The sequence below is a fragment of the Macaca thibetana genome, chromosome 1 (genome assembly GCF_024542745.1).
Source record: "Macaca thibetana thibetana isolate TM-01 chromosome 1, ASM2454274v1, whole genome shotgun sequence".
Lineage (NCBI taxonomy): Eukaryota > Metazoa > Chordata > Mammalia > Primates > Cercopithecidae > Macaca > Macaca thibetana.
Window position 1 is genome coordinate 13,812,730 of NC_065578.1, and position 19,984 is coordinate 13,832,713.

At 50.4% G+C, this 19,984-nt stretch overlaps 1 protein-coding gene across 3 annotated transcripts in view; it reads left to right on the forward strand.

Annotated features, from left to right (window-relative positions):
- KAZN (kazrin, periplakin interacting protein) overlaps positions 1–19,984 on the forward strand; it is a 1,229,956-nt gene that overhangs the window by 1,198,520 nt on the left and 11,452 nt on the right. For 2 of the 3 annotated variants that reach the window (XM_050788146.1, XM_050788163.1), the window contains 5 exons: positions 6,549–6,754; positions 7,199–7,317; positions 14,380–14,611; positions 16,266–16,367; positions 16,931–17,097. In XM_050788146.1, coding sequence (XP_050644103.1) covers positions 6,549–6,754; positions 7,199–7,317; positions 14,380–14,611; positions 16,266–16,367; positions 16,931–17,097 — 826 coding nt within the window. Of the gene's footprint in view, positions 1–6,548; positions 6,755–7,198; positions 7,318–14,379; positions 14,612–16,265; positions 16,368–16,930; positions 17,098–17,752; positions 17,893–19,984 lie in introns of those variants that run through there. The other variant, XM_050788155.1, reaches the window with a different exon arrangement.

Sequence of the window (19,984 nt, forward strand, 5' to 3'; positions counted from 1 at the left end):
GGTGTCCCAAATTGCTGGGATTACAGGCATGAGCCACTACGCCCAGCCCTTAAGGCACTTCTCAATGTGAGCTAGCCACATTACATGTTCAGTAAGCACATGTGGCTTGTAGCTGCCGTGCTGGACAGAGCAGTCTGGACAGTAAGTGACATGAGCCCGCAGGGGACAGAGGCCTCCACTCAGTCACCGAGTATCCACTCTATGTCAGACACAAGGCTGAACACTGCACACATCATTTCCTTTCATCCTCACACCATCCTGTGAGTTAAGCGCTCTTATCATCCCCATTTTACAGAGGGGAAAACCGAGGTTGAGAAAATGTGAAACACTTCCATAAGATCATTTGGTTGGTAAGCCACAGAGCTAGGATTCAGACCAAGGGCTCCCATATTCCCGTGCCAACCTCTGAACCTCTAGGCCAGGGGCTTCTCTATGTGATTTTTTGCACTGGGCCGGATAGTAACGATTTTAGGCTTTGTGGGCCTATCTCAACGTCTCAACTCTGCCATTGTAGCGTGAAAGCAGCTTTAAACAATAAATAAACAAATGGGCATGGCTGTGATCCAATAAAACCTTTATTTAGAAAAACAGGAGGGAGGGCTGCATTCGGCCCAGGGGCAGTAGTCTGCTGACCTCGATGCTGGGCCAACAGAATCGCCTCTGTAATGTCTCATTTACGGGAGACCTCAGTGGTCACACTCAGTAGTACTAACATTCTTTGGGGTGGGTGTGTGCGTGCGTGCATATGTGTTGGGGTGGGCGGAAGGATACAGAGCCTCTCATTCCAAAGTCCACAGTCTTTCTAGTTTCTAGAAGGATCCAGAGTGGCTGCCTTTTAGTGGTAGCTTCTCAGACTCCACCAGGGACTCAGCCAGCACCCCCTACGCGGCAGCCCCTCTGCTGAGCAGCCTGGCCATCAACATGAGTTATTCCCGCTCTCAAGACTGAGAAGGAGGGAAATAAAAGCCAGGATTGATGGAATCTGGACATAAAATCTGGCTCTATAATGCCTGCATTTTGGAAACTGCCTTTAATTAATGGTTTATGACCCCAAGGCCCCCCTAGACTCCTCCTAAGCCCTTCTGTCACGTCGTCTCCTTGGCGCTCAGTCCTCAGGGGTGGGGGAAAAGGAGGCGGTGGTGAATAGGGGCGGTGAATAGCTGTCTTGCAGAAACCAAAATATGTGGTTTGCGCACATGAACCCAGCTTGGCCTCTGGCATTCCTAGGGCCTGGACTCCATAAATAATGCGAGCTGTAAAGCCAGCTCCCCTCACTGCCCTGAGGCCTGCTCACTACAGAAAATAACCCACACACACTCACAAAGACACACACGCACATGCACACACGCACTCACACTTGCACACCAGACGTTTGCCTTTTCTGTTTGTCCACGTATCTGTCATTCCCTCTCTGACCCTCGGCTCCCTCTCTCCCTCTCCTCCTTTCAATTTGCCTTTGCATCTTTGTTGCATCTGGGCACCCTCTCTCTCCCCAAACCCTGTTCTTTGAATCTTCCCCTCTTCTGGGGGACTCAGGAGCAGGTGCCAACTTCTGCTCCCATCTCCTTTCTCTCCTTCCCAGGCCCCTTTAGCTGCCTTTCTTGGGAGACGTAGTCAAGGGCTGCAGACACCCCCCGCCCACCCACCTGGGCACAGAACAGACAGATCCACCCGCACCTCACTGAGAGCCCCACCCCTCCCACCTCGACCAGGTAGGAGTCCAGCAGGGACAGTGAATTTCTGCCCTGCCAGACTGGACAACTAGGAGAACTTCTTCCCTCTGAAGGCACCGAAGCTGTAGCCAGGAATGTAGTGGGAAGGAGGCGGCTGCTGCTGAACTCTAGGTGTGGCCAAACAGTGTCCAGGCCCCAGGAGGGGGGCCCCTTATTGCCAACAATAGCCAGCCTTGACTAAGTGCCTACTGTCAGCCTGAAAAAAAGAGACATCAGAAAAAATATCTCCTATATGATGAATGTATTTGGGAGTAAGCAAAATGGATTAGACTCTGGAAGCATAGCCGTGGCAAGCTATAGGTGCATCTGGAGAGGGGACAGCAAAGGGAAGCTTTTATTGGCAAAAAAAAAAAAAAAAAAAGAGAGAGAGAGAGAGAAGTTCCCATAAGCTGCTTGGAAACAGACTTCATTGGCTCTGGAGGCTCAACGCTAGAGTTGGCGTCAGTTCATTGGTGGAGATGTCGTTACTGGGCAGTGTTCTTTGGAGAACATCTTATCTGAATTGCTGCAGTTCCAAAGAAGGCATTTCTTGGGGGCTATTTTAGAAAGTCCTTGAGACAGTCCTTATCTCAGACATGCAAGCATGAGTTCCCCTCCTTCATGCTTTCCCAGCTCTAATTCTTCTGGTTCTGACAAAAGTGATTTCATCCTGGTATCTACAACTTTCACACTCCCATAGCTTCGCATTCAGAGTTTATAACATTCATTTCAAGCTACGAGGCAGATATTCTCATTATTTCCATTTTATATATGGAGAAACGGAGGCTTCAAGAAATCTGCCTGAAGCTGAGGTCTGTTGAACTCCAAAGCCTGGTCCAAATGGACGACATGGGCCGTGTCTTGGAACTTTGGGTAACCAGATCTGGCCACACGTCACCTCTCCTCTTCCCAGAAGCACATAACAGAGGTGAGACTCAGCAAGCGGAATAAGATGCAGTGAAGCCAGCCACGCTGGAGGCCTCCCGGGGGCTCTCAGCTCTCTCCCATCCAGGAAGGATGCCCTGTTTCAGCGCCTGTTCCAATCCCTATAGAACTTGGAGTCCTGTGCCTGATCTGAAAGACTTCCCTGCAAGCCACACCAGTCCTTGGGAGCTGGGCACCAGCACTGGGCGCCGGCCTGCACCCCTGGCCTGACAGCCCTGACACCGGCAGGAACCTGGGGCCCTGGTGGGGTTGCAGAGGCAGCTGCTGCCGTTTCCGCATTCCTGGGCACCATGGCAACAGGAGGTCACTCAAACTGGCACCCCACACAGAGCTCTCTGCAACTTCTGCCATTTCCTTGGGAAAAACAAAGGGCTTGGGGCCACTGAGAAGGGAAACATGATAATGTTGGCAGTGACCTCTCAACCCGTACTTGTCCCAGCACGGACAGCCCTGTCACACTGCCCCCCGCTGAGTCCTCACAGCAGCCCACAGAGGAGGCAGGCAGCAGAGAACAGTACCGGGTCAGCTTTACACAGGGGGAAACTGAGGCACAAGGTGTTTGGGAGATAGGTTTTGGTGGAGATGGGAATGATGGATGAGTGTGTGGTCACCAAGTGGATGCAACCCTTTTCAAAGAGTCCCTCAGGGAGTTTAAAATGGAGAGAGGGAAGGCGTTGTGGGGAGGGAGTTTGTAACTTGAAAAAGTGAGATTTCTAGGCTTTTTTCTCCACATCAAACATAATACAGTCTATGCAGAAAACTTAGGAGACAGAAAAGTGTGCACACAGTCACAAATCCTCTCACACACTCACACATGCACATTCACACACACACTCGCACAATGACCTATCACTGCTTTCCAGAGACAGACTTTTCCTGTTGATCCATCTAGTACTTTATATATTTTTATATACTAGATTTTATCCATCTAGTGTATTGTATACACATACACGTATATATAATAATTATACACTTTACATCTACATATAATTTTTAAACCACAGTCAGAGTTACACTGTGCCTGCTGTGTTTTTGTTGTTGTTGTTGTTGTTGTTGTTGTTGTTTGCAATGGAGTCTTGCTCTGTCACCCAGACTGGAGTGTAGTGGCACGATTTCGACTCACTGCAACCTCTGCCTCCCAGGTTCAAGCGATTCTCCTGCCTCAGCCTCCCAAGTTGCTCGGACTACAGGCGTGTGCCACCACGCCCAGATAATTTTTTGTAGTTTTAGTAGAGATGGGGTTTCACCGTGTTAGCCAGGATGGTCTCGATCTCCTGACCTTGCAATCCACCTGCCTCCAAAAGTGCTGGGATTACAGGCATGAGCCACTGTGCCCGGCCGTGTTTTCCTTTTTCATTTGGCAATCGGTAGTGGACATTTTCCCCACAAAATTATTCTCCCGTGACAAGAGTGTTTATTCATTGCACATATTCCAACATATTAATGCAGCGTCATTCCTTCAAACAAACTCTCATCAATAACCATTCATATTGCTTCCTAGTTTTTAATTTTTCCAAAGTTTTTATTATAAAACTATACATGTTTACTAGGGAACTTTGAAAATACAGAGACATACAACAAGAAGAAAATAACTATATTCTCCCCAGCACACAAAGGCAGTAACTATGAACATTTGTGTTTACCTATCGTTTTAATTTTGTGTCCTGTCTATTTGGATGGATAAGCATTTTTTTACATCCTTGTAATGATTTATAATATTCAATTTCAGCAGGGTCATTTCTAATCAGAGGTTTTTTTTTTTGTTCATTTTTGTAATTTATTTATTTATTTTTTGAGACAGGGTTTCACTCTTGTTGCCCAGGCTAGAGTGCAATGGTGCGATCTCGGCTCACCGCAACCTCCGCCTCCCGGGTTCAAGCGATTCTCCTGCCTCAGCCTCCCAAATAGCTGGGATTACAGGCACGTGCCACCACCCAGGCTAATTTTGTATTTTTAGTAGAGATGGGGTTTCTCCACGTTGGTCAGGCTGGTCTCGAACTCCCAACCTCAGGTGATCCACCCGCCTCAACCTCCCAAAGTGCTGGGATTACAGGCATGAGAGCCCCTGTGCCCGGTCAATCAGAGGTATATTTAAATACTTGTCATTTCTCAAGGTATTGAGTTGGTCTGTTTGGGTGTGTGTTTGTTTTGTTTTGTTTTGTTTTGTTGTTTTGTTGTTTTGAGATGGGGTCTCAGTCTGTCACCCAGGCTGGAGTGCAGTGGTATGATTTTGGCTCACTGTAACCTCCGCCTCCCTGGCTGAAAAGATCCTCCTGCCTCAGCCTCCTGAGCAGCTGGGACCCCAGGCACACGCCACCACACCCGGCTAATTTTTTTGTATTTTTGGTAGAGATGGGGTTTCACTATGTTGCCCAGGCTGATCTCAAACTCCTGAAACTCAAGCATTCTGCCCACCTCATCCTCCCAAAGTGCTGGGATTACAGGCGTGAGCTACCGCACCTGGCTTGTTTAGGTTTTTATTGAACCCTGTTTTAGAGAGATTCTTTTTGCCTCTCAATTGAGTCTCCATAACGTGAACTTTGCATATTTACCAGGCGTTGATGCAACCAACCATATATAGAAGAGTGGGGTTAGAAAATGTTAGTGGATGAACTTTTTTTTTTTTTTTTTTTGGTCTGTGAGGGCCATTCCAGAAACAGCTTTCAGCGTATGAAGGAATGGAGCTGGGTTCCATTTATCCTACAAAAATAAATCACCCAGTTGCCCAAAGACGACGGCCGCTGTGTTGTTTACAATAGTGAAAAATTGGAAACAACCTCCATGTCCATCAGTAGGAGGCAGGTGACATAAATTATGGAGCCTCCTTCTGATGAATCCTGCACCGTCCAAAGGTACTGCAGGTCTCTATGGAGATGGAACGATCTCTTCCACAGCGAAAGTGAACAGGCATATCACAAATGCACACACCTCAAATGCACGCACCCCGGAAGCAAGCGGGTCTGTGTGTGTTTGTAAGTATGGCTTTTCTGTATCCCAAAGAGTATTTAACAGCTGCTGTCTCTAGGTGGTGTCGATCGAGAAAAAGGATGAGACAGGTCTCAGTCATTTTAGGAGGTGTATTTATCAAAGTTAAGGACGCGCGCCCGGGAGACAGGTCTATGCCTTTCTCTGAAGATGATTTTGTGGGCTCCAAATTTAAAGGGGAAAGGATATTGAGAAGTATACAGTTTCATGTAAGAGGGGGTTGGGGGAAATAATCATTCATGCCTTTGTCTGGCCCAGTGAATCTGCATTTTTACATAAGGTAACATAGACAGATGCGGAAAATGCAGGGAATTGACGTTTTTACATAAGATAAAGATAAATGGGACAGGGGAATAATCAGATATGCATTTGTGCCAGGTGAGCAGAGGGGTGAATACTGTGTAAAGATAAGCTATCCATTTATATTGCCATGGTGAATTTTAACAGAAATGCTTTAGGGTAAATATCTTGAAGCTCACTAGGAATTTCTTTGTGGGCAAAATCTGAGGGAGGTGTGCAGCTGTTTATCTTGTAGCCATCTTATTTAGGAACCAAAATGGGGAGGCAGGTTTGTGTGACCCAGTTCCCAGCTTGACTTTTCCCTGTGGTTTGATGAGTTTGGGGTCCCAAGATCTGTTTTCCTTTCACAGTCACATGGGGTGATCGTCATTTTCTGTTTTATTTTTTTTCTGGGATAAGCTTTTCTGCTTTTCTTTTCATAGATTACTTTTGTAATGGGGACAAGGGCAGAAAAACAAAAACACCAAAACCACTTTGATTTTGAAAGAAGAAATGCATGGCGGGAGGACGTCCCCACCGTCCTCTGCCTCCCGGGGGTGCGGCCTGCCCAGCCCCTGCCCCCCGGCAACCTCATCCCCCAACATGGCCTGCACTTGTGTGTTGCAGACTCGGACAGCCAGTGCAGCCCCACGAGGCAGAGCCTCAGCCTGTCGGAAGGCGAGGAGCAGATGGACCGGCTGCAGCAGGTGGAGCTGGTGAGGACCACCCCTATGTCCCACTGGAAGGCGGGCACCGTCCAGGCCTGGCTGGAGGTGGTGATGGCCATGCCTATGTACGTCAAGGCCTGCGCGGAGAACGTGAAGAGCGGGAAGGTAGGCAACTCCGGGCCCCCTGTGAGACGCCCCCCACGCCCTCTGTGAACTTTATGCACCCGGAAGTTGGCCTGCCCCCCACTCCTACCCTGGAGTCAGGGGAAGGTGCAATCTAGGAGCTAGCCAATGCAGTCGGTCTCCGATGTCCCTCCTCAATCATTGTGCCTCCCTGGCAAGGCAGAGAGCCTTTCTGAGCCTCAGCTGCCTCATCCTGAAAAGGGACCCAAGCTTCCTTTACCTGCCAAAGGGAAAGGGCTCTTTCTGCCTGAACAGGGATTCCGCCCCACGTCAGAGTTGCAGAGGTTTTCACGTGCACTGGCCCCACTGTATGAAAGGTGGGCAGGAGATGGCGAAGGACCCCCATGCCAACAGACCCCCTCTAGGGCAGGAACCCTGCTGGCAGCTGTCCCAGCCCCCATATGACACTCCCTCCCTGGGGGGCAGGTGCTGCTGAGCCTGAGTGACGAGGATCTGCAGCTGGGCCTGGGTGTATGCAGCTCTCTGCACCGGCGCAAGCTGCGCCTGGCCATCGAGGACTACCGTGACGCCGAGGCAGGCCGCAGGTGAGCCCACCACGAGGGGCCCCAAGGGAGGAGAGAGAAAAGTCATCCTGAGGCCTTTGGTCACACAGGTTGGGTGAGCAGGGCACTATGGGCTGGGCTGGTGGTGGGGGACATCAGGGTGTGACTAAGATGGTCTGGGGATGCCCCGATGAAGGGACTTGGGCACACCCCAGCCCTGCTCTGGGCCAGCCCCGTCCGTACAGAGACAGACACATGGGGAGACCAGAGGCCCCAAAGGTCCTAGTACACCCGCAACCAATGTGGGAGCCTCACAAGCCCCTCAGCACTCCTCTGTCTCCCCGGACCAGCCCAAGCGGCTCTGCACACCGGGCCGCAATGGTGTCTGCTCCTGGCTCTTACCATTCCAGGGTGAGGAAAGTCGGTGCAAGGCAGAGCCGAGGCAGGCAGAGATCAAGCAGACATGAGCGGGCTTAGTGAAACCTCTCCCATAGAGGAGCGGGCCGGGCGGAGGGGGCTTCTCTTAGCAAGCATACCTGGGAGTGGCCGCAGGGCCTTCCCATAAGGTGTACCCCTGCAGGCCACCTACCCCCACCTCTCATACCACTCCTGCTCTGCGTCCCGCCTGCCTGCCTCTCTCCCGACACTCTGTGAGCAAAATTTGTAGAGCAGGGGCAGCTACAGGGTAAAGGGAAGGAACCCCCACCCCCACGCCGCCCCACCCCGTTCTGAGAATGTGGAGAGGGGAGGAACTTGCTTTGTAAATCTGACACTTCTGTTTTGCATAATTACGTCCTTCACTGGTTTCTCCATCATTTTTGTGTAGTTAATTAATCAAACCTGGTGGTGTGTGCTATAATTTGCAGAAGCAGCTTAGGGGATTTTTTTTTAGAAACAGGGTTTGGAGTGGAAAATCGGCTGGTTTGAAAGCAGGAAAACCAAATCCATATGTGTGCAGGAGAGGGGCCCTTGGCATGACTCTAGGGTGGCAGGAAGTACTGAGGTGAGACGGGATCAGAAAGTTAGGGAGCAACTCAGAGCAAGACGGCGCCAGGCCTCATTGGCACCATCAGGACGCTGGCTCGTCTGAGACAGGGCTGGGCTGAGGGATGAGGAGGGGGCCATGAGGGCAACCCCTGCTGGGCTGTCCCTCCTGAGGGTCCCAAAAGCACCTTACACTCAGCGCCCACCTCCTAACCAGTTCCATGCCAGAATCCCCTAAAGCCATCCCCGAATCCCCTCATCGTCTTTGGTCACCCAAGTTGGAAATCCCTCCTGCCCCCTTGCCCCACAACCAGCAGGGTCCATAAACACTACCTGTGTTCATTGAACAGGGTGGGGATGACTGCTTCACCTCTCGAAAACTTGAGGAGTCTGGGCTACTGCCTGGGTTCCCCCTAAATGGGGCTGTCTTAGTCTGCTTGGGCTGCCACAACAAAATGCCACCACCTGGATTGCTTAGACAACAACTTATGTCTCACAGTTCTGGATGCTGGAAGTCCAAGATCGGGATGCCAGCGTGGTTGGGACCTGGGGAGGGCTCTCTTCCTGGCTTGCAGAAGGCAACCTTCTTGCTGTGTCCTCACATGGGGAAGAAGGAAGGGGGATGGGGAGAGAGTAATGTCTCTGATCTCTTCCTGTAAGGACAATAATCCCATCAAGAAGAGTACCCCTATGACCTCATCTAATCACCTCCCAAAGGCCCCAGACCCAAATACCATTACATTGAAGGTTAGGATTTCAGCATATGAATTGGGGAGGGGGAGGGCGGAGGGAAACATTTAATCCCTAACAGTGGTACCCTGTTAACCTCCAGAAACCAGGAGTCTGTGGTCCCAGGGATCATGGAGCCCAGCCCTTAGACACCCATAGGGCTTCCTGGAGGAGGCAGAGGCCTTATTTCAAGTTTTCTATTCCCAGTGGGAATCTGGCCTGTCTCCAGTTTACCACATGACCTTGCCCTCTCTGGGACTGTTTTCCCACCTGAGAAGTGAACAGAATTAAATTAGGACAGTGGTTTTTAAACTTTTGAAGATCATGGCCACTTTAAGAATCTAATAAGTGCTTTTGACACTTTCTCTAGAAGAAATACGCAAAACTTCACAACTTTTCACTGCATTGGGTTGGTGGGCGGGACTCTGGCCCACCCACTTTCAGGGGTCCGTGGACTTGGGGGTAAGAACTCTAAATGAGTTCATCTTTGAGACCATTTTCAGCCATGACATCTTGTGTGACCATGGGCATGATGTTTTCCTCTCTGGGACTGGTCACCTTATCTACAAAATATCAATGACAAAACCCACCAACCCCTTGCCAACCCATCATCCTCTTATGGATACCATTTTATTTACCTCACAACATCAATGCAGGATAGACATGCTTACTCCCATTTTAAAGACGGAGAAGGCCGGATACGATGGCTCACGCCTGTAATCCCAACACTTTGGGAGGCTGAGGCAGGTGGATCATCTGACATCAGGAGCTCAAGACCAGCCTAACCAACATGGTGAAACCCCGTCTCTACTAAAAATACAAAAATTGGCAGGCATGGTGGTGGGCATCTGTATTCCCAGCTACTCAGGAGGTTGAGGCGGAGAGTTGCTTGAACCCAGGAGGCAGAGGTTGCAGTGAGCCGGGACTGCATCATTGCACTCCAGCCTGGGTGACAAGAGCAAAACTCCGTCTCAAAAATAAAGTTGGCGAAAATTAGATGTAGAGAAATCATGAGCATAAAGTCACACTACAAAAAACCTGACTTCAAAGTCAGTTGCCTTTCCAGTATCCCGTGCGGCCTTTGTGTTAAAAACAAGAACAGTGACAGCTTCTATTACTACTGTTTATGGAACTCTAGGTGTGTCCCAGACCCTGGGTTAAGGGCTTCGCATTCTCCTCTCTTTTAGTCCCTACAACTCCATGAGGCAAGCACGATTCTCCCCACTTTACAGAGGAGAAAACGGAGACCCAGAGGTTTAAGGTCCCAGAGCTAAAAAGTAATAGAACCAGAACAGCCTCCTGTTTTCCGTGCTGTGCTGTGACCCAGACAATATCTAAATTTTGTGCCTGTTTTCAGATTTCAGAGTCTAATCTGGCTCCAGTCTAGGGACGGGACAGTGACAAATTTTATAAAATGTCTGAATTCCTTTTAAAATCATGCTGTTTTATTCAACTTGGGCTCTTACAATAAATAGCTCAAACCAACAGCTGGGAACATATCACCAAGCTGAGGCCCCATGGGGACACCATTAATGAAAAGAGAACATTTCTGAAGGGCAGGAGCACATTAATTGTGGGCACGCAGATGGAGATTGCTGATTATGGATGGGCCTCTCTTGAGTAGGTTAAGTGGGGTGTCCCCTCCCCAGCTCTCCACCGCAACTCTTGTTGCACCATTGATTTGCTGACCAAACTCTTGCCTCAGAAAGGAGAGGAGGCCATTCTAGTCTCCATCAAACCTGGCCCAGTGGCATCTGACTCAGAGGGCTGTGGGCTCCAACTCCTGCCCAAGAGAAGGGTCCTTCTGTACAAGGCTGAGGCTGGCCCTTGAGGGACTGGGAGGGGGACAGCCCCAGGACCTTTTCATCCTAGAAGGGAGGTAGTCTTGGACCAGAAGGTTCCAGTTCAGGAGCTCCAGCTGGGCAGCCTCCAGGTGGACTGGGGCAGATGACCTGCTCACCCAGCCCTGCTCTGTCATCCACACATTCAACTATGAGACAAACACTGGTGAGTGTGAACTCTGAGCCTGAAGGGACCCTGGACATTCACAGATAAGCCAACCCCGAGTCCTGCCCGCCAGGAACTGACCACCCAGTGAGACAGCTGGCCAGATGCGTAACCATGAACTACAATGTGACTGGTCCAGGGATGGGGACTCCCAGGGGCTTTCAGCACAGAGAAGGGCTCCTGACCCAGCATGACGTCTTGGAAGGCTTCCAGGAGCCCAGACGTGTCTGCAGAGTCCATAGGAGTTCACCGGAGAAATAGGGTGGGGTAGAGAACAGGCCCGGAGACAAGGGGAGTCCGGCAGACCCAAGTGGTTCTGGGAGGCTGATGGGCAGAGGGAAGGAGAGTGAAACCAAGCTGCAAGCCCATCCTCCGCTTAGCCATTCTTCCAGCAAGCATTCAATCAGTGTCTAGTGTGCGCGTAGCACTGTGCTGTTGGGCAATGAACACAGTTTCTGTCCTCACAGAGCTTATCTGCTAAGGTGGGAAAGACAGAAAATAAACTAGTGGCCAAACCAGTTAATTGCTAAGATTCAATGTGTGATTAGAGCTTTGAAGGAAAGCACTAGGGACAGTGAGCAGACTTGGGGGCAACTTAAGACAGCAAATTCAGAGAAAAGGGAGATTGGACGCCCAAGGGATGAGGAGGGGTGAGCCCTGGGCAGGGCTGGGAGGAGCCGGACCAGGGAGGGGAATGCGGGGTGAAGAGCTTCGTGCCTCCAGGAAATGGCCCCCAGGAGCCCAAGCCCCATGTGCATTGGGGGAGGGGAAGTCAGCCAGGGCCGTTCGCGGGTGACCCTTGTGGGCCACTCAAAGGACTTGCGATTTTATTCCTGCAAAGAGAAGCCACAGAGTGTTAAGCAGGGCACTGCAGGATCAGGCTGACATTTTTAAAGGACCCCCTGGCGGTCCTGGTGGGGTGTGGAATAGAAGGAAAGCAAAGGTGGGAAATGGGGGACGGCCGGGGACAGTGGCAGAAACCCACACCAGAGATGGCTGCAGCCTACAGCTGGAAAAGGAGAGAAGGGGACGGAGGATGCACTGACCAGAGTGACCGATAGACAAGGATGGGCTATCAGCTTGGGAGCTGGGTGACAGAGAAGGGCCTCTGGGTGATGGTGACACTGACAGTGAAGGGGAACAACTGAGCCATTAAGTATGACATGTCTGTGACAGCCAGGCGGCGTTAAGAGGGCAGCTAGAGGCTAAGAGAGGAAAGGGCTCAGAAAAGAGCCCAGAGCTTAGATGCTCAGAAGAGAGTGGAGAATTTGGGAGTCCTCCCTCAAGGGTGCCTTCCAGAGCCTTGGAGATGGGTAATACAGAGACAGGAGTGCCTGGAGAAAGAGGGGAGGGGGTTAGGAGGGAAGAGGAGCCCACTGTATGGCAGCATGTACTCCAGCAGGGTGATCACAGCAGGCTCAATGCATATCCAGGCATGAAGGCAGGAAGGACAGAGAGGACCCATCCAAGACCCTCAGCAGGAGGGTGGCGTGACCAGCTGTCTCTGGCTGCTGCCCCAGGAGCAGGATGGAGTGGCTTTGCAAGCCCACCACTGTCCCTTTCACATACACCTCTGTCCCTTTGTGGCCCCCTGCACCTCCCACTTAGACCAATGCTCTCCCACCTGTCAGACCTGGGGCATTTTGCAAAGTCCCTTGCAGGTGGGATGTGGTGACCCTCGTTCCTTCTGCAAGGCTGCCACTGTGTGGCGAGCAGCGGAATGACAGCCAGGTATAGCCACACTTTCACCCGCTTGAAAATTCAAGCACTTGTGCACCTGCTGCATACGTGGTACAGGGGTCTTTCTTTCTTTCTTTCTTTCTTTCTTTCTTTCTTTCTTTCTTTCTTTCTTTCTTTCTTTCTTTCTTTCTTTCTTTCTTTCTTTCTTTCTTTCTCTCTCTTTCTCTTTCTCTCTTCTCTCTCTTCTCTCTTTCTCTTTTTTCTTTCTTTCTTTCTTTCTTTCTTTTTCTTCCTTCCTTCTTTCTCTCTTTCTCTCCCTCCCTCCCTCCCTACCTCTCTTTCTTTCTTTCTTTCTTTCTTTCTTTCTTTCTTTCTTTCTTTCTTTCTTTCTTTTCTTTCTTTCTTTCTTTCTTTCTTTCTTTCTTTCTTTCTTTCTTTCCTTCCTTCCTTCCTTCCTTCCTTCCTTCCTTCCTTCCTTCCTTCCTTCCTTCCTTCCTTCCTTCCTTCTTTCTTTCTTTCTTTCTTTTTGAGAGAGAGTCTCGCTCTGTGGCCCAGGATGGAGTTCAGTGGCGCGATCTCAGCTCACTGCAACCTCTACCTCCCAGGTTCATGCCATTCTCCTGCCTCAGCCTCCCGAGTAGCTGGGACGACAGGCGCCCGCTGCCATGCCCGGCTAATTTTTTGTGTTTTTTTAGTAGAGATGGGGTTTCACTGTGTTAGCCAGGATGGTCTCAATCTCCTGACCTCGTGATCCGCCCGCATCGGCCTCCTAAAGTGCTGGCATTACAGGCATGAGCCACTGCGCCTGGCCGGTACAGGGGTCATTTCTATGTGGGGCACAAGGAAATCTGAGACCTGGCAGTGCAGTGGTAAGACAGAGGGTTTGTAATCAGTCAAATGTGGACTTTAATTCTGACTCCAAGATGGGCCACTGTGTGGCTCTAGGCAAAGTTGGAACATCCCATCTGTAGAGCGAGGACGGCAGCTTTGCCTTCTTCACGCATGATTAGGACCTGCCTGGCCCACCTGAGTGGACACCCAACATCCCCGAAACAGGAAAACAGACCGCAGAGCACTGGGGAGGGATGCGCCGATCAGGTGGGCCAAGCCCAGGCTTTGTGGGTCTTGGGGATGCTGTGGAGGCCCCCAGGGAAATGAGGGGGGCTTAGGTGGAGGAGTGGGGTCCCCAGAGGTGCTGCCTCCCACCATACATGGCCCTTCTGCTCCCCACCCCTGCGCCTTCTCACACTCGCTGCGTCTGTGTGTGGGATTCTCTCTTCCTGTTCCCTTCGGTTTGTTTCTCTGTTGATCCCTTTCTGTTCTTGAGTCTCGGTCTCTCTGTCTCTCTCTCTCCCTCTTCTTCTTGGTTCTTCTCTATCTCCCTCTGCTACTTTCTCTCAATATCTCTCTCTCTCCTTCTCTGTCTCTTTCTCTCTTTGTTCTCTCTTTCTGTGTCTCTTTCTCTCTCTCCGTCTCCCTCCTCCATCCACCTCTCTCCCCATCTCTGCTCTTTCTGTCTCTTTATCTTTTTTCCCTCTTGATCTCTCGGCTCCATCCCTGTCCATGTCTGTCTCTGTGGATCTCTTGGTACTCCCCCCACCCCATTGCTTTTCCTCTCTCTGCATCTCCACCCATCTCTGCCAGTCCCTTTGTTTCTGCTGCCTTTCCCCACCCATCCACTCTCTGGCTGTGTCTCCTCCTCAGCCTGTCCAAAGCTGCCGAGCTGGACCATCACTGGGTGGCCAAGGCCTGGCTGAATGACATCGGCCTGTCCCAGTACTCCCAGGCCTTCCAGAACCACCTGGTTGATGGGCGGATGCTGAATTCCCTGATGAAGCGAGACCTGGAGAAGCACCTGAACGTGTCCAAGAAGTTCCACCAGGTCAGCATCCTGCTGGGGATCGAGCTGCTGTACCAAGTGAACTTCAGCAGGGAGGTGAGGACCGGGGCACGGGGCAGGGGTGCCTTCCACTGCCTGCCCCTCCCCCCTTGGCATCTACTGTCTGTTCATCTGTCCACCCACCACCCATCTATCCATCTGTCCACCCATCCACCCATCATCCAGCCATCCAGGGTCTATTGATCATCTGTCCATCCATCTACCTATCCATCCATCATCCAGCCATCCAGCATCTATTGATCATCTGTCCATCCATCTACCTATCCATCCATCATCCAGCCAGCCAGCCAGCCATCTTCTCTTCCTCCTTCTTTCCAACAACCCCCTATTGGGCATGGGCCAGGCACTGTGCTCAGTGCAGGGGAAATGGGAGCCCTCATCCTTGGAGAGCTAACAGCTTACCAGAGAGAACCACAAGGAAGCTGGTGGTGCCAATATTGTGGGAGATTGTCCCCATGAGGGAAGCCCAGGGCTTTATGAATACCCAGGAAAGATACACATACTATGTATACCCACAAAAATTAAAATAAAAAAATTTTAAGTGTTCGCTGTTTTTAAAAAAAAAAAAAAAAAGAGGAAAGAAAAAAGAAAACCCAGAGAAGCAGCCTCCAGCAGGCTCAGGGACGGCTCCCCAGAGATAGCAACGACTAAATCGAGACCCGAAGGAGGAACCCCAGGGATCAGTAGAAGACATGAGGGGAAAAGCAGCTCAGCAGAGGGAACAGCGTGGGGAAGGCCCGGAGGACTGATCCGTGGCAGCAGACTTGCTGAGAGTCCCATTGGGTGGGGTGCTGGCTTTCAGGTGGGAGGTGGTGCGGGTTGCTGCAGAGGTCACCAGGGGCCTGAGCTGCTGGGTACTGTGGGGCTGGTAGTCCAGGCAGCTGACTTTTCTTAGAGTGATGTCAGAGCCCAACAATACAGGGGCAGAAGAGGGACAGAAGAGGGGACCCTCCGGCCCTTTGTCCCCCTTCTCAAACACCAACTGAAAAGCATTTGCTGTGTACCTACTGTGTGCACTGGGGTCAGTCCCTGTGGGACCCAGGGAAGCCTGTGATATGGCGGCAGGGTGGTGAGAGAGGACTTGGAATCAGCCAAACATGGGTTTTCATTCAGACCCCAAGATGTGCCACTGTGTGGCTCTGGGCAAAGTCAGAGTTTCCTGTTTTTGGAGCAAGGACAGCAGCAGTGCCTTCCCCATGCCACACTGAGGACAGGGAGTGACAAGGACACGGGCCCTGGCCTCAGTCCCCAGTCTGCCAAGGAGGCATACATGGGAGATCATAGCAGTTACATGTAAAAAGAAGTGCAGGGGCCGGGCCTGGTGGCTCACACCTGTGATCCCAGCACTTTGGGAAGCCAGGGTGGGTAGATCATAAACAAGGTCAGGAGTTCGAGATCAGCCTGGCCAACTTGGTGAAACCCCATCTCTACTAAAAATACAAAAAGAAAGTAGCCTGGCGTGGTGGTTGGTGCCTGTAATCCCAGCTACTCAGGAGGCTAAGGCAGGAGAATTGCTTGAACCTGGGAGGCGGGGGTTGCAGTGAGCAGAGATCGCACCACTGCACTTCAGCCTGGGTGACAGAGCAAGACTCTGTCTTGGGGGAGAAAACAGGTGCGGGGAGCCCCCATTCCACACATGGCCTCTGCGTGAACCCTTGTCTCTCCAAGTGATCCACTGTCTCCCCACAAGGCCCTCCAGGAGCGCCGGGCCCGCTGCGAGACGCAGAACATTGACCCTGTGGTGTGGACCAACCAGCGGGTGCTCAAGTGGGTTCGAGACATCGACCTGAAGGTGAGGGTGATGGCGGAGGTCAAGATGGCTCTCAAATACATGCAAATCCCATGCAAATCTATGTGCAAATCTATATGCAAATCTGCACACAAATCAATACGCAGATCTCATGCAAATCAATGGGCAAATCCCACACAAATTAATTTCCCCTTTGTGTGGGCTGGAGCATCTTAACCCAGGCCCAGCAAGAATTATCTGCCTCCTGTCACTCAGGAGGAGGGAACTGCTGACCTCCCAAATAGAAGCCCCGTGTCATGATGTTTTTCTCACATGGGGTAGGGAGGCTGTGCCAGCCCCACTCTCCTAAGCAACTGTGGGGTTGAGATTCATTTAACAAATATTGATGACTTCCTGCTAGGGTCAGGGGCCATCTCAGTAACAGGAGGTCCCTGCCCTTGTGGCTCTAAAAAACTGGGGAGGGGTTCATCTTCACCAGCAAATTAACTGGTCCCCAGGGGGTCAAGCCCTTGCTGTTGGGGACAGAGCCCCACTTGGAATTGTGGCCCCCTCAGGTCAGCAGCATGGCCACTGCAGGCTAACAAGCCCCCTGCCTTTGCCCCCAGGAGTATGCAGACAACCTGACCAACAGCGGCGTCCATGGGGCTGTGCTGGTGCTGGAGCCGACATTCAATGCTGAGGCCATGGCCACTGCCCTGGGCATCCCCAGTGGGAAACACATCCTCCGGAGACACCTGGCAGAGGAGATGAGCGCCGTCTTCCACCCAGCCAAGTGAGCACGGGTGGGGCTCTGGCTGCTGGCTACAGTACAGCTCAGGGCTTTGGAGGCAGATGGTCCAGCTCCCCATCCTGGCCCATCACTTACGGCCTCTCATTTGTTCTTTGCACCATGGTGGTCTCCTTTTACAGATCAGGAAACCAAGACTCAGAGAAGCAAAGTGCTTTCGCCCGAAGGTCATAGACTAGAAGGAGGTAGAGGAGCAGTGAGATGTTGAATTAAGTGTATATTAAATCCAAACACACCCAGGTGTTTAGAGAAGAGACAGCAAGCAGTGCACGTGTAAGGAAAGGCCACGTGCAGGTGGAGTGTAGCTGGGAGGACTTGCATTGGCCTAATAGGTTGAGTTGGTTGGTCCAGGTGGGGCAACTGTGGGGACAAAGGTTTGGAGTCAGCAATGAGCATATTAATGATGCTTATGGACCAGGTGAGCAGACCACATCAGCCCACCTGTCCTAGTATCCTCATCTGAAAAGTGACCAGAGAATGAACACCTGGGCTTAAACCGGTCCCCATCCCAGTGGATTCTCTTCTTAAAATGATGCACTTAGGGTTAGATGACCATTTATTGAACACTTGCTGTGTGAACTATCTAATTTCATCCTCCTGGCAACGTCAAGAGATCAGTAGCACTATCCCTCCTTTACAGATGGAGAAACTTCTTCAAAGGTACCAAGCTATGTGCTCAAGATACACAGCTAGTAAGTGGCAAATCCTAGATTTGACCTTTATTCTATCAATATGGTGTATTATATTGATTGAATCTCATATGTCAAACCAACCTTGCATTCCTCAGATAAATTTCACTTGGTCACAGTGTATAATCCTTTTCATATATTGCTGGATTAACTTTGTTAGTATTTTGTTGGAAAAAAATTGCATCTATCTTTACAAGGGATATTGGTCTATGGTTTTCCCTCTGTGTGACGTTTTTGTCTGATTTTGTTATTAGGGTAATAAAGGCCTCATAGCATGAATTAGGAAGTATTCTCCCCTTTTCTGGTTTTTGGAAAAGCTTGGAAGGTTTGGTGTTCATTATTCTTTAGACATTTGGTAGAATTCACCGGTGAAGGCCATCTGGTCTTAGGCTTTTCTTTCTGGGAAGCTTTTTGACTTCTAATTCAATCTCTTCACTTGTTAGAGGTCTATTCAGATTTTCTATTTCTTCTTGAGGCAGTTTCAGTAGCTTATATTTTTCTAGGATTTTGTCCATTTCATCTAGGTTAGCTTATCTGGTGGCATGCAATTGATCATATACTTTTTATCTTATAATGCCTCTTATATGTAAAGTTGGTAGTCATATTCTCTCATTCACTCACTCCTGGTTTTAGTGATCTGAGTTTGAATTTTGTTCTTTTTTTTTTTTTTTTTTAATCAGCCTATCTAAAGGTTTGTTGATTTTGTTGACAGAGCCCAGATTTGACCATGGGACTCTCTAACGCAGGCCTGAGTGCTAAACCCCCAAACCACGTGGAGTCTTAGGGAGCAGCTGGACCACTCCCCATGTTATGCAGGTGGGGAAACTGAGGCTTAAGGAAAAATTGTGCATGTATGGCAGGGTCCAGGTGTCCTGGGCTGCTCTTCCCTACTGGCAGGCTGACACCCAAGCTGTTCTCAAAGTGAGGCCCACAGACCCCTGCAGCAGAATCACTGAAGCTATTGTAAAATGCAGATTCCCTGGTCCTGCCTCAGACTTGCAGGACCAGTATCTGCTGACAGAACACAGGGATCTACATTTTTAGCATTTTGGGGTGGTTCTTACGGAGACAATGTTTGATAAGAATTCTATTTCAGACCAGGCATGGTGGCTCATGCCTGCAATCTCAGCACTTTGGAAGGCCGAGGAAGGAGGATGACTTGAGCCCAGGAGTTCAAGATCAGCCTGGGCAACATAGCGAGACCTTGTCTCTACTAAAAATTTAAAATATTACCTGGAGGTTGTGGAATGCACCATATAATCCCAGCTACTCAGGAGGCTGAGGCTGGGGATTACTTGAGCCCAGGAGTGTGAGGCGGCAGTGAGCTATGATTACGCCACTGCACTCCAGCCTGGGTAACAGAGCGAGGGTCCATCTCTACAAAACAGAAAAACAAAACAAAACCCTCTTCCAGGAGCCATGAATCAAAGACACAGGGAAAAGCCTTTTCTCCTCAGAATTATCCCCTTTCCCTGACCTCCCTTCTGGAGCCACATGATCTGTAACAAACTTTTTTCTGAGCCCTGGAGAGATGGCTCTAGCTAAATATTAGCAGGCATTCGTGTATCTGATTAAACCCCTGACCACCCACGAGGTGACAGGTGTGTTCAGAACTGTCTAAGACTAGTCAGGGAGCACCAGAGAAGGAACTGGTGGGGACAAATAGGGTGGGTTCTTATGTTGTGGTAGGACAGGGACTTCTTCAAGAATGAGACGAAAGCAATGAACCTCCCAATGATAAGATAAGAGGGAAATGACTCTGTCCAGGCTCCACATTCACCAAGAGCTTATGGCTCCCAATATGACATCATCTCTAGCCTCCTCCCACAACTTTGACAATGCACATGACCCAAAGGTGCTAAGGAGAAGTCTCTGCCATGGTCTCATCATAACTGCTTTGACACACACTGACTTCCTGCATCGCCCGATAAACCTTGGTCCAGCTCCAACAATGCGCCAGTCATAGGACTGTGCACTAAGGACCTGGAGAATAAAACCAGTGAGCAGGAAGGATGCAGTGAGGAGCAGAGGTTTCCCAAAGGCACCTGCCAGGGGATCGGAGGAGTCAAAACAAAAATTTTGATGAAAATGCATGATCAGTCCCCAAATGTGCCTTAAAGGCAATGTGTCCTGTCACTAAAACAAGAGTCAGGGACAGGACACACAGAGAAGCAGGACTGGAA